General features: G+C 36.6%; 1 protein-coding gene across 3 annotated transcripts in view; it reads right to left on the reverse strand.

The window, feature by feature from the left end:
* The window catches only part of RASA3 (RAS p21 protein activator 3), a 167,159-nt gene that overhangs the window by 15,660 nt on the left and 136,899 nt on the right, over positions 1–14,600 (reverse strand). For all 3 annotated transcript variants that reach the window (XM_088136544.1, XM_088136545.1, XM_088136546.1), the window contains exons 11-17: positions 12,741–12,889; positions 10,927–11,041; positions 9,613–9,687; positions 4,799–4,922; positions 2,670–2,776; positions 833–910; positions 76–153 (exon numbers count right to left, since the gene is read on the reverse strand). In XM_088136544.1, coding sequence (XP_087992670.1) covers positions 76–153; positions 833–910; positions 2,670–2,776; positions 4,799–4,922; positions 9,613–9,687; positions 10,927–11,041; positions 12,741–12,889 — 726 coding nt within the window. The remainder of the gene's footprint in view (positions 1–75; positions 154–832; positions 911–2,669; positions 2,777–4,798; positions 4,923–9,612; positions 9,688–10,926; positions 11,042–12,740; positions 12,890–14,600) is intronic.

The raw sequence follows: 14,600 nt of genomic DNA on the forward strand, positions 1-14,600 counted from the left end.
ATGCAAGTAATTCAGTATTTATGGAACTGGCTGGCATTCCCCCAAAGCACACAAAACATTGTTTCTAATACTTACATTTTTTACTGCATCTGCATACTTTTGCTCGTTAAAGTAGTCATAAAATATAGCCATATATGACTCCTTGAAACTGGCCTGAAATACAATCAACATCTTGATCATTAAATGTGAGTTCAAAATACAGAAAAAATAAGATTAATTAATTCATGGACAAATAATTTTCAATGGTAAAAAAAGGTTTTTAAAATTCTCCCTGGTGGTCCAGGTGGTGAGATACAGGCTAGAAACATACCAGGAGTATTGATTCACAGGGCATGTGCCCCACAAGCAAACATTAAGCTCCAGTGGAGAAATGGCTGGCCATGCTAAGTGGGTATGTGAATCACCTCTCAAACATTTTTTTTTTTTGCTGGTTTAGGGAAACTGCTAGATCACAATTCATATACTCTCAAGACTTGCATTATTCTTGTTTCCCACTCTTCTTTCACTCCCCTCCCCTCCCCTGGTAGGCAAAGACATGCATTTCTTCAGCTTATAGGACAATTAAATAAAAAGAGAGGTCTGGAAAGGAAAATGGGATATACATGCAACCTTATCAGGTTCCATAGCAACTTACTCTATTACTATTGTTATTATTTTACCCCGCCTTTTAAAAAAAAATATTTTGGTCAACTAAAGGTGGTCAACATACCTAATACTCCTAGACAGAGCTCTATTATGCCTGATGCAATGCTGCTTTAGGGAAGGGTTTAATTACAGAAATGCAAGTGCAAACATGATTCAGAACACTGAAAAAACACTATGAAATTCTTACAGACTTAGACTTTGATAAACTGCCCAATGTTTGTATGGTTTTAGAGATCAGCGTCAAAGTTCTTGAAGTCTGTGGATCCTATTCAAAGGAGAAAACCACCATGTTATTATTTGAGTGTGGGAAACCGTAAATGCTACTTTCTTGTTTACAGTTACAAAGCATTTCCTCACTCTGTACCTAAAGTTCAATAAAACTTAAGTGGGAAGAAATTTTAAGGACTTTTGCATCTGGCAGGACTCTCCAGCTACTTTGCTTAGTTTATTTTAGAAAAAGGCTGAAAGCCTGGAGGAAGATCTGCTCTCTTTGCAAGACTCTGAGAGATGTTCACATCCTTTTGAATCTTACATATATTCATTTCAAAAACCCATTCTGAAGAAGAAAACATGATCATTAGGGTCTCCCTGGTACTTTAAGTGTCATAAAAAATGACTTCACTGTTGGTGTATAATACATAAGGACATATAACAATTCACAATTGCTTTCAGAAGCTATTTGGGAACTTCTAGGAACTTGTTTCTAGGATTCACAGGGAGCTTTCATACAGGTGACAATCAAAGAACATGATAACATGAAAGCAGAAAAGCATACAGCAGCATGTGAAACAATGAATGCAAATTCAGTTCTACTATTTAATGGTTATTTTAATGGTTTCAGTGGTTAGATGGCCTAGACATTGGTATCTGAACTTAGATCTTTTTAACATTCATATTTTAAAGTGTTTTTAATTTAGGTTAAATGTTATTTAATATAAGCCCATGTATGAGATGCCATACACTAAGTCAATCAATCAATCAATCAATCAATCAATCAATCAATCAATCAATCTACTATTTTATAAAGAAAAGTTAGCTAGCATAACATCTTACACAATTAAAAAAAACAAGTTCCTGTTAACAGTCTGTGTCTACAAACATTAGGGCAATAATTAAGGGCAATAGCTAAGGAAATCTTATTATTTTCCAGTTTGACCAATAAAACTTTAATTTTTTGGCAGGCAGAAAAGACTTAAAGAGACAGGACTCTTAGTGACTGGCCCAAAATTCCCATTTCGTTTCCTTTGTAAGACCTGACATTGCAAATTAAATATGTATCTTATTTATAGAACCAGGCTGAAAATAATTTTGAGTTGGGAACAATGCAACCTGGAGAAAAATGCTAATTACCAATTTGGAAGTAGAATCTTTTTACTAAGAATACAAAAGAATATGCACATTTACAGAATTCCACAACTGAATTTATACTTTCAACATTCTTCTTTTTCAACAACAACTTTCTGCACATGAATGAGATGTATTTGAATTTGGAAGGAATTTTAAAACTAAATTGTTGCATATGAAGAAACAAACAAACAAAAAATAGTTCACATATGCAGATGAACAAGCTAATTTCCCTCATGGGTCAGTTCTCTACCATTTGCTTCATTCTTGATTTTTCAAAATTTTTGGAACACACCCTTTTTACTTCTACTGCTAAAACAGTACCTGCCCAGTATTTTCCTTAAAAGTTGTCAATCTTATGGTAAACATTTCTTTTTCACATTTTCACATTCACTTTAGGAATGCCCATATATGACATTTGGCATGAAGTTTAAATACCCCTATTAATATCTTGTGTAAAAAAAGGTGCACCTTGGTACACATCTAAATATTGTGCATTTCAACATTTGAATTGTAAAAAAAGCGGTATAAATTATAACTTGATGCTAGCCACATAAAGTCTAAAACCCAAACAATGGAAAAAGAGGAACAGTAAGACACAGGGCCTCAAAGGGGAAGACGCTGTAGGCCTCGTCACTGACCTCCTGAATTGCCTTACATTAGCAAGCTGAAATACTTACTGGGTGATGCGGTGTAAGATGAAAAAGGTTTGGAGAAAGAATTGCAGGAGCAAAGAATCTCAGAAAAATAAAGCTGCTTACTGCTGTGTACCTAACATCTGGATCATCTATAATTTTAAACAGAACACAAACAATCATGTTGTGATTCCACTCTCAGACATAGTTCACACCACCCCAAAAAGGAGAGCGAGAGTGACAGCTTGTGCCTTCATGAAAGCACCCCACTGTACCCAGGGAGAAATGTTAAGATGCACAGTTGCTGGTAAAAAGATAGAGGGTCATCTGAAACTTGGTGTGATGCATACATGTTTGTCAGAACAAGAAAAAATGCCTGTATATAAGAGCATGCTTCTGCCCATTTGAGTATGTCAGGAACAATCTAAAAATAAGCTGAATACAGCTGGAATGGATCCTTAGGAATTTGTGTGGTAAAACAAGAAGAGTCAGGTCAACAATATACTGAATGACTATGAACTGAACATCTATTTTGATCACATCTGTGGAAGAAACTGAAATTCATAATCTTTCCCTATAGCCACGGATATATAGATATAAGTGAATGTATAATTTAATCTCCAAAATGAAGAAGTCTGGATACATGTAAGCATAATAACAAAACACAAAACATAAGGGGGAAAATGTAATCTTCCTCCTTCAACAGGAGCTTAAAGACATTAAGATATTTTTCAGTTTCAGTATTATTATGAAATGATTTCTGAATCCCCCTTTATAATTTTGAAACACTTATAAATCAATTATAGATGTATCTACTGACTTCCCACAATCTTTCAGCTGAGATAATTGTTTCTTAGCCACATTCAGTTTAGAATTTACAATATTAGCAATATCTTTAATGGCTTTTATATCATCTCAAGATTAGCCATCACATCTTTCTCAATAGCTGCCAAATTGCCTAAGTGGAAGGAAACTGTTGTTAATGTTTATTTATTTGGGTCACTGATTAGCATAAGAATTAAAACTATAAAATTTTACAAGCCTCCCATGTAGGAGAAAATGGTGGCAGAACTGTCATCCTGACAACTAATCATCAAGCCCTCTTCAATCATCAAAACACCCCATAATAACCTGGTTTGATACTAGCAGTTAGTTAGGAGCCATCAAGGCATACCCATCTTCTGGAAAAATGTCTTACTTCTTGCTTGGTCTCTAGTAAAAGTCTTTCCAGTGATATTTTTAATATTGTCCATCCACCTTGTTTGTTCACTTCCCCTTTTTCTACTTCCCTGAGTGCACAGTTATCAGGATGAAAATGATAAAAGAATACCGATAGCCACCCAACAATAGTGTCATCTTTATTGGAATTTCAGTCTACTCCCTGGATTTTTTTCTCTTTCCTCCCTTCCCACAGAAAAAATTATCATACACCACTGGAAGGAGAAATCTTCACCTGATTTGCAGATATGAATTTTTCATAGGTGTTGTTCATCAATAGTTAAATTAGGTTTGGGGGTATTTTCCCCCTTAACAGAAGGACAAGGAAAAGACTTTTGAGCAATACGGTCAAATTTTCTGGAGCTGTCCTGTTTACAACATAATTTTCCAGACTTTTTTTCTTCTTTTCCCTTTGTCATTATTATGAGTACTAATTCTGAAGGTATATTGTTAATAGCGTTTTTGTATTTATACTTTTTCTACTGTTAATTGACTTAGCAAAATAAGATTTAAGGAAAAGAAATGTCCCTTATAGATTATAACCATAAGGGCAGTGATTGCCTTTTTTTAAATTGATCTTCACCTGATAATCAAGTATAACTAATTTAAATATATAATAATGTTGAGATCTTACTGTTTGAATATTAATTTTCACCTTGATGTTATTGTTCTGCTAATTAATTTCTAAGCTTTCAAATATAAGAATCAAGAATATGACAGATTGATACGTATCTCATTAAAGTTCATACAAACTATACTAAGTAAGGCTTTATAAACATACTAGCTCACAAGTAAGATATAGAAAATACATGTATAGATAAATGCACACGCATATCAGGAACATGTAGTAAAATGTTTTTACAACTGCAACTGTGATCAGTTATGAGTATGTTCAAATAGAGAATGTTCCAATGAGGTTAAAAGGGAGAGTGAAAAGAGTTTTAATTCTGTGTTACCTTGGAAACGTATAGCTGCTGATTCCCTCAATGAAAAAAAGATGTCACACATCACTGTAGGACAACTGACCCCAGATTTTGTAATAACTGTGAAAATCCGATCTACATACTGCCTAAGATTTTCCTAGGATGAAAATAAAGAACATAAAACATTACTGCCAAAATAATTTCAGACCTTTAAAACATTGAACAACAATGTACATTTTAATTAATTTTCACATTAATTGAATCTGATTACAAGACACAATGCTATGATATTAGTACCATTTTACTTTCTTATACTGGTATCTTTCAAAGTACCGGTTGTAAATATCTTTACTAAAGGCTGAGGGGAATAAATAATAAATTGGTGATAGACCACATGTTTTCCAGGTTCAGTATTTAACATCTTCAGGTCAGACCAGGAAAGAATTTTGTTCAATAATCTTGGGAGCCATCATGAGCCAGTGTAATCAAGGGTCTACTTGAGTAAAACAGCACCTATATAACTTCTTTGTGGTCACACTTAAAAATAGCCTCATAATGCAGAAAAATGTTTCTCTAATTCCAAGTATCTAAGTAAGTTTTCAGCTAGTGTTATCTTGAACAGCAATAACCTCCCCACCCAAACTTCGTATTATATGGCAACCAGTATATGAAAGATAGGAAAATTCAAAATGAGTTGAAGTATATGGAAAAAAGATTCTTTGGTTTGGGTATTTTTAAACATATTTCAGTGGGAATCCATATACTTCTGACTGAATTTAAATAGGTATTTGGATTCTGGCCATAGGGTCACAGTGAATACATCTTTTAAGTCTTTTTAAAACTATATTTATTAATTTGTTTATTAAATTTGTCCACCACCTGACTCCCAGTGACTCTAGGCCATTCACAAAGTAAAAATGCAGAAAAATAAGAATTAACAGTAGAACAAGACAAAGGAACAAAAAGATGGCAACAACCAGAAACATATACCATACTATCCAGATGAGGCTTCAACCACTCTAGCCAAAAACCTGGGCAAAGGGCCAGGTCTTTACGGCCCTCCGAAACACCAGTAAATTCATATTACTTTGGAAAATTTAGTCACAGATATTTTCAAAACTATATCCCAGCTATGTTAATAATGGCATTTGTCATGGAATTTTTCTCTGCTCAATTTATGTTACATTCCTATAGTGCTCCTATACTTAACAATGAAAGAAAATGAATGAGATGGTGACTTCTTAAGTTCTTAATTTCAAGTACTAACTACGATTACATTCATTCATTCATTCATTCATTCATTCATTCATTCATTCATTCATTCATTCATTCAATTTATATAACTGTCCATCTCACACATGTGACCCTAGGCAGTGCACACAATTAAAATAACAAAATCAAGCAATCAAAACAATTAAAAACTAAACCATTAAAATACAATTAAAGCTGTTAAAACTATAAAACACACACACACACACATATGAGAGTGCATTCCAAACTTCCAAACAATATAACCATACTTTTGTAGGATCCCCAGGCCCAATGACAAAACCAGGTTTTAAGGGCCTTCCAGAAGGTCATATAAACGGTTTCTGAAGCATTATTTGGGCTGTGTGGTACTGTTAGTTATTCTATTATATCCTCTTACATTTTTATTTTTAAATCCAATCCTGTGCCTTTAATGTATTGTCTGTCTTGCTTATGGCACATAAAATTGGAGATCTACTGCAAATCACTACTGAAATGAACCATCAGTAAATACATTTAATTTAGAAATACGCTTTTTGTTGTTCTTCAGTCGTTAAGTCGTGTCCGACTCTTCGTGACCCCATGAACCATATTGCGCCAGGCCTTCCTGTCCTTCACTGCCTCCCTGAGTTTGCTCAGTTTCATGCTCATTGCTTCAGTGATGCTATCTAACCATCTCATCCTCTGCCGTCCTCTTCTCCTTTTGCCTTCAATCTTTCCCAGCATCAGGGTCTTCTCCAAAGAGATCTCTCTTCGCATTAGGTGACCAAAGTATTTGAGGTTGAACTGCATTATCAATCCTTCCAATGAGCAGTCAGAGTTGATTTCCTTTAAGATTGACTGGTTTGACCTCCTAGCAGTCCAGGGGACTCTTAAGGGTCTTCTTCAGCACCACAGTTCAAAGGCATCAATTCTTCGGCGTTCAGCCTTCTTTATGGTCCAGCTCTCACAGCCATACATTGCTACTGGAAAAACCATAGCTTTGATTATGCGGATTTTTGTCGGCAAGGTGATGTCTCTGCTTTTTAATATGCTGTCTAGGTTTGCCACAGCTTTCCTCCCAAGGAGCAAGTGTCTTTTAATTTCATGGCTGCAGTCTCCATCTGTGGTGATCTTGGAGCCCAAATAAATGAAGTCTGTTACTGCTTCCATTTCTACCCCTTCTATTTGCCAGGAATTAATGGGTCCAGATGCCATGATCTTAGTTTTTTTAATGTTGAGTTTCAAGCCAGCTTTTGCACTCTCCTCTTTCACCCTCACCAAGAGGCTCTTTAGTTCTTCTTCACTTTCTGCCATTAGGGTGGTATCTTCTGCATATCTGAGGTTGTTGATGTTTCTCCCTGCAATCTTAAATCCAGCTTGTGATTCTTCTAGCCTGGCATTTCTCATGATGTACTCTGCATATAAGTTAAATAAGCAAGGTGATAGTATACAGCCTTGTCGTACTCCTTTCCCTATTTGGAACCAATCGGTTGTTCCATGACTGGTTCTAACTGTTGCTTCTTGGCCCGCGTACAGATTTCTCAGGAGACAGGTAAGGTGGTCTGGTACCCCCATCTCTTTAAGAATTTGCCAGAGTTGGTTGTGATCCACACAATCGAAGGCTTTTGCATAGTCAACGAAGCAGAAGTAGGTGCTTTTCTGGAACTCTTGTGCTTTCTCCATGATCCAGGGAATGTTGGCAATTTGATCTCTAGTTCCTCTGCCTCTTCGAAACCCAGCTTGTACATCCGGTAGTTCTCGGTTCACATATTGCTGAAGCCTAGCTTGTAGGATTTTGAGCATAACCTTGCTAGCATGTGAAACAAGCGCAATTGTGCGATAGTTTGAGAATTCTTTGGCATTGCCCTTCTTTTGGAATTGGAACATAAACTGACCTTTTCCAATCCCGTGGCCACTGTTGCGTTTTCCAAACTTGCTGGCATATTGAGTTTAACAGCATCATCTTTTAGTATTTTAAATAACTCAGCTGGAATACTGTCATCTCTGCTAGCTTTGTTGTTAGTAATGCTTCCTAAGGCCCACTTGACTTCGCTCTCTAGGATGTCTGGCTCAAGGTCAGTGATCACACCAGCATGGACATCAGGGACATTAAGATCTTTCTTGTATAGTTCTTCTGTGTATTCTTGCCACCTCTTCTTAATCTCTTCTGCTTCTGATAGGTCCCTGCTTTTTTGTCCTTTATCATGACCATCTTTGCACTAAACGTTCCTTTGATATCTCCAATTTTCTTGAATAGATCTCTAGTGTACCCCATTCTATTGTTTTCCTCAATTTCTTTGCATTGTTCATTTAAGAAGGCCTTCTTATCTCTCCTTCGTATTCTCTGGAAATCTGCATTCAGTTGATTGTATCTTTCCCTTTCACCCTTGCTTTTCGCATTCCTTCTTTCCACAGCTATTTGTAAAGCCTCATCAGACAGCCATTTTGCTTTCTTGCATTTCTTTTTCTTTGGGATGGTTTTAGTTGCTGCCTCCTGTACAGTGTTATGGACCTCCATCCATAGTTCTTCAGGCACTCTGTCTACCAAATCTAATCCACTAAATCTATTCATCATCTTCACTGTGTACTCACAAGGAATATGATCTAAGTCATACCTGAGTGGTCTACTGGTTTTCCCTACGTTTTTCAATTTAAGCCTACATTTTGCAGTAAGAAGCTCATGATCTGAGCCACAGTCAGCTCCTGGTCTTGTTTTTGCTGTCTGTATAGAGTTTCTCCATCTTCGGCTGCAAAGTATATAATTAATCTGGTTTCGGTATTGACCATCTGGTGATGTCCATGTGTAGAGTCGTCTCTTATGTTGTTGGAAAAGAGTGTTTGCTATGACCAGCTTGTTCTCTTGACAGAACTCTATTAGCCTTTGCCCTGCTTCATTTTGTACTCCAAGGCCAAACTTGCCTGTTATTCCGATTACTCCTTGACTTCCTACTTTAGCATTCCAATCCCCTATGATGAAAAGGACATCTTTTTTTGGTGCTAGTTCTAGAAGGTGTTGTAGGTCTTCATAGAATCAGTCAACTTCAGCTTCTTCAGCATCAGTGGTTGGGGTATAGACTTGGATTACTAGAAATACTTAGAAATGAGAATGTTTCCATATAGAAATGCTTCAACATAGATGCATTTATATGAAACCCCAAGGTAGATTATAATCTGTTACATACATAGTGTCTACAATACACAGACACACACATACATACATGTATGGATGAATTTTGCTACTTGGTTTTTGGATGTATATATTAGGTGTTCACATTCTTGAAGCTGAACTAAATGGAGGCTTTCGTGGGATTCCACGCCACAAGAAATGCTTGCCTGCCATCACAAACTGTCCCTCTCCTTTCTTTCCTTTTGTATTGAAATCTGGTAATATATGAAACAATCTTTATACAATATGATAATTTGCAGCATCAGGAAACTGAAATCAGTATCATCCTGTCACTGTTGCAAAGAAGAGTAGCAAATCTACATGCTAATTATATTCCTATTGAAAAAAGATGGTGCATCCTCACCTAGCTTACAACTGGTAACACATTTCAAGGAGTAATCATTTTCATCAGTGGCAAACTTTTTTTTTTTCTACAATCTGAAGTACCCACCCTATTATTTTCCAAATTGTCAGCATCTTTCAACTTCACAGGATCAATTTCACAAGGTTTATGAAGCTGGCAGATCTGTAAGAAAAAGGAAAGAAAATATATAATTGATACTAGTGTAGCGAATTAACTACCAATGGGATTTGACATGTCTTAATTTTCAGATGGGATTTGCCCTACTGCAGTTGTTTTATACAAATAAGTGATCTGAAAACAGTGTTCTTTCTTGTGTTCAACTTCTTGACCATTTGTGGCAGTGACCATTTTTTCCCTGGCTGAGTTTACAAACCCATTGCAAATCTAATTTCCAGTGCTGGTTAAAATGTAAATTCTAGCCTAACTGTCTTTAGTGACATTGCTAATGTAGTGCTACATGGTGATTAGCGCAAACAAAGGAAGGAGACAAACATTCAGGCTATAGGGGAAAAGTTCTCATTTGGAAATAAATGGTTTGCAAAGAGAAATACATTTTCAAAGAGTCCTAGTTTTTAAACTATTTCTCCAGTGCTATGAAATGACATTTATTTACTTAGTTATTCTATATATTTAAATTTATTAGCTACCCAACTCCAATGGACTCTAATATTATCAATACCCGATCAAAGGAGAATTTAAGAGAAAAAAATCTACCTCTCATTGTTTTAAATAAAACTAAAAATGACTATGACACTATTGCAATCTTTAATTTTTTAAAAATAGCATAGATTATTGATTAGCCATGACATTACCAAATCAGGAAAATGCTGAATCAACTAAAGGAAATATGTGGTTTGCTTATTTGTGTCATTGGAAAAAAGACAGGACAACTGCAATATGGAGATAACAAGTATTTCCGTAAGTTTAAGGAAAAAAAACTTTTGTGTGGATCTAAAAATAATCAGATATTTACACAAATTGCTTCTTTTGTACGTAGAATGCTTTTTTTCAGAAACAAGTGTTTACTTCTGTAACATACGGTTTGTATGTTCTTGACTTGGCACATTGTTGATGGTCAAACATAAATATACTAAGATACTGCACATTCTGCTAATAAAGGTGTAATGGAATATGAGAATGACCTTGGAAAAGGGGGGAAGAGATGCTGCCTAGGGAATGATCAGATAAAAGGGGGAGGAGCCCACAACTGAGTAATGGGCAGAGAAAAACTTAGAAAGGGCTCACCCTAACTGATCAGGCAGTAAAAAGTGATGGTGGGAGATTTGTATTTTCAGACTTGCAAGATTCTATTAATGTAGCCTAACGATAAAGTAGAAGTAGTTCATCTGGTTGTGTTCCCTGTCTGGTTTACCTGGGAGGGCTGACAAAAGGTGAGCTCACCTCATCAATAATAGGCTTCAGTGTGACTTGAAGGTAATGCTTCCCTGCTAGTTTCATGGTTTCATCAATGCATTTGGAGGTTAACGAGTTTCCTCTGAAAATGGTGTTTGGATCTCTGAAAGGAAACATTTTTATCATTTAGCCTTCTTGTAGTAAACTTTTAATAAAAGAATTAATTGCAGGAGATATATCTGTTATCTAGATGCCCATTAAAAAGGGCTACTCATAATGTGAAGACCAATAGTGGTCATCAGCCTTGGCCTGCTGCAAAGGAAGTAGGCCACCACAGTTTGCTGGGCACAGATTTTTCCTCGGTAGCCAAAACATTGGCATCTTCATAAAACGTTTAATGTTGGTATTGATAAGGCCTGTGCAAAACTTACCAGCAACAAACATTGCAGAGAATTCTTCAACATTCCATTTCTCCTCTATGCCACACTCATCTACCTGTTCTAGTGGGCTTCTTTGAAGTAGTAGCTGTTTGTGGTGTCCCAGACAAAACTGGAGCTAAATCACTTCTGGAGCATCACAAAACACACAACTGAAAGAAACTCACTGCATAATTTCTGGAATGGCTGGATTGGCATGGTCCTAAAGAGAAATGGAATGGTGGGTTGTGCAGATCTCTAGCACTGATCTTTGCATCAGGGCATCTTGCTGTGCAAAACACCTCCCCTTACAGCCCTCTCTGGCATTAAGATCTGCAGCAGACCCTCTTGAAATGCCCCCAGTGCCAGAGGCTTGCTATCAGGCATGTGAGAAACAGCCTTCTCTTATGTTACTCCCAGGGTATAGAAGGCACCTTGCAATTTGTGTTGCTCTCCAGTCCCTCAGCATTTAGGAAATCCATAAAGGAGAACCTCCTTTGCCAGACTTTTAATGATTACCTTATTTTGGTATTCACTTTAAGTTTTTAATCAGGTGTATCATGTTTTAAAATGTTGTTAGCAGTTGTGAGTGCTCTTTTGAATAGAAAGGTGGGGCAAACTTTAATTAAATAAATAAACCAGAGCAGTTGTTCTTCTGGTTAAGCCTGGTCAGCAAAGCCCAGGATTCTTCTCCTAGAAAAGCAGGCAATTGAACAGGACAATTCTTTCAGTGCAGTGGCTGTCCGTACGCTGATAAGTTTATAGTTCATAGCAGTAAGAACAAATCTGAAGTGAAATAACTGCAGAAGATAAATGAGCTATCCAGGCTTCATATCTGGCTGCAGAACAAAGAAATACGCAGTTCTGTAGCTTGGTCAAATCTTTCTCTACCAGATTTGCATTCTCTCCTTAATCCATGGATACTGTATCTGGTATCACAGTTTCTCCTTACAATAAGCATGTGAGGCAAGTTACAAAATATGTAATCAAGTGGGATATACTGTATACCCCAATTACTCTGTGTGCTGTCTTGCATGCTAGTTAAGTTTTGGGAGAAAATAGCTCCCAGGACATCTTGGGGCGACCACTCTCCTTGTAAAACAATCTTACTGATCAGACAGGGACTGAAGATAGCATACAGATTTTAGCTATGGAGCTACAGGCCAAAACACTGACCCTGCTTTAAAAAAACACTAATTTTTATACCGCTCAACAGCCGAAATATTCAGATGATGCAATTCTGTCCCTGTCTTTATTCCCAGACTAACTTAAGTCTGTTATTAACCACAATCACAACTTTTTAACGCTGAAAATACTTGCTCTGGAATCCTGATCAAAAATGAATATGGAAAATCAAAGGCCCATTTGTCCTTGTGCACGACCTTCCCAAAGTCAGTATTTGCTCCTTGGTGCCTCTTTTCACAATAAATGCACTATTGTACTTACTGAGTTCTTTTTATTTCTGCATTTGCAATTGCACTAATGAAAGGCACAATTTTGCCATAGTGTAAGAAGAGTCGAACCAGGGGTATAGCTGCCTCCTGTTTTTCTCTGCAGGCTTCACCCAGGATATGGGCAGTAGATGCTGAAACAGGCTAAATGTAGAGAGAAGCAAAACGTTTTAAACGGAGGCATCCCTGAAAGAATTTTTAAATTAACTTCTGCCAAATTCCTAACAGCAGTGTCCATTTACACAGATACCTATGACACACTGCATTGAGGCCTAATTGTATGTTTTAATCACAAAAGAGCTACACACACACACACAAACACACACACACATAAAACTATCATATTATCTTTCATTAAACGTCAGCTGTTTCTCTGTGAAGTGGAATGACAAAAGAACTTGTTAAGCTGTAGATATACTTTGGGCGCTTTACTTAATAATCAATTTAAGATATGCTTTCTATAACTACATTTTCCCCTTATTTTATCCCGTTTGTATTTGTGAGATGAAGTCTTTGGCTGGGTTCACATGCTGTATTAAACCATATTGTACAAATTAACATGATGTATAAACCAAACCGCTATAGCTTATTCAATAAACTTTGGTAAAAACAAATGATGTTTTAGTGGAATAAGTGATCCCAGTCTCTGATTTTTTTGGTCAAAGTTGGTACAGTATGTCAATATGAGATTTACACTGTGTTCTATGAGGAAAGGGAATTGACAATGTAGGCTGTGATTAATACTTCATGAAAGAAAACTGAGAGCTAGAAGATACTTTAGAGAGGTTTGGGGATCATGGGACAGGTCACTCAAAAGATTACCTGATGAGAAAAGATGAGAAACCCGATTCATTAAGAGGAATACAAAGGAAGAACTGACCCTTGACCACCTGGAGAAATTTCAAATCACAAGTGCAGGAGAAGTTGTACAGTGCATCTTCACAAAGAATGGCAAGAATGCTAAGCCAACTAGAGAGAAAGCTACTTGACTGTTAGATTTAAAATCTAGTTTCTGACAGAGAAATATAGCCTGTTCTAGCTTTCACTGTTAATGCAGTATTGTGACCTGACAATACTAAAGGTCACAAGGACATGGAAAAAACTGAACAAACCAGTTGCAGGTAATCTTGTCTCACCAAGCAGGGCTGCACAACTTGTAGATGAGAAAGGGCCATATTAATAAGTTAAAAATTCTCGTGGGCTGCAAAGGAATATGTGGCGTGCAGATCAGCCAGTGGAGTGGCAGCAATGCTGCGGGCAGTGAAGTTTGGAGGTACCGAGCAGCGTGTCTTTAGGAATGGCGGTGGCAGTGAATTTATTACTTTTTAAAGAACACTGGTGGAATGCACAAGGCTGCCTGGCAGGCTGCATGAGGTCTGTGTGTTGCGCAGGGCTGCACTAAGTCAATGTTTCTCAAACTCTCTGCAATTGTTGACCACTACATTAATGTTCAGAGAATGTGAGGACCATCCAATTAAAAGCACCTCTCCTAATGCTTTTTCTCCAATGGGAATTCATGTTTTTGACAAATAAGATAATGACCACAGATATATTTAGATATGCTTTTCTATCCTCTAAATTTTTCTAAGGAGTTTTAAGCTAAATTTTGTACCAACATTTTTAATCCACAATTCAGTATGTATGTATGTATTTATTTATTTATTTATTTATTTATTTATTTATTTATTTATTTACCCCTTGAATTATTTTTGTACCCCATGCTCTAATAACAAACCGTAACGTGAACTTGATCGAGAAAGTTCTTCAGTAAAAATCTCTTAGTACTAAGGAGCTTGGCCGGAATAAATCCCCAATCAAATGAAATCCTAGTTTTAGATATTGATCGCAGTATTTC

Source organism: Python bivittatus, unplaced genomic scaffold, assembly GCF_059951505.1.
Source record: "Python bivittatus isolate LINGU-HERP-01145 unplaced genomic scaffold, Pbiv_v1 ctg000060_np1212, whole genome shotgun sequence".
In the NCBI taxonomy this organism is placed as follows: Eukaryota; Metazoa; Chordata; class Lepidosauria; order Squamata; family Pythonidae; genus Python; species Python bivittatus.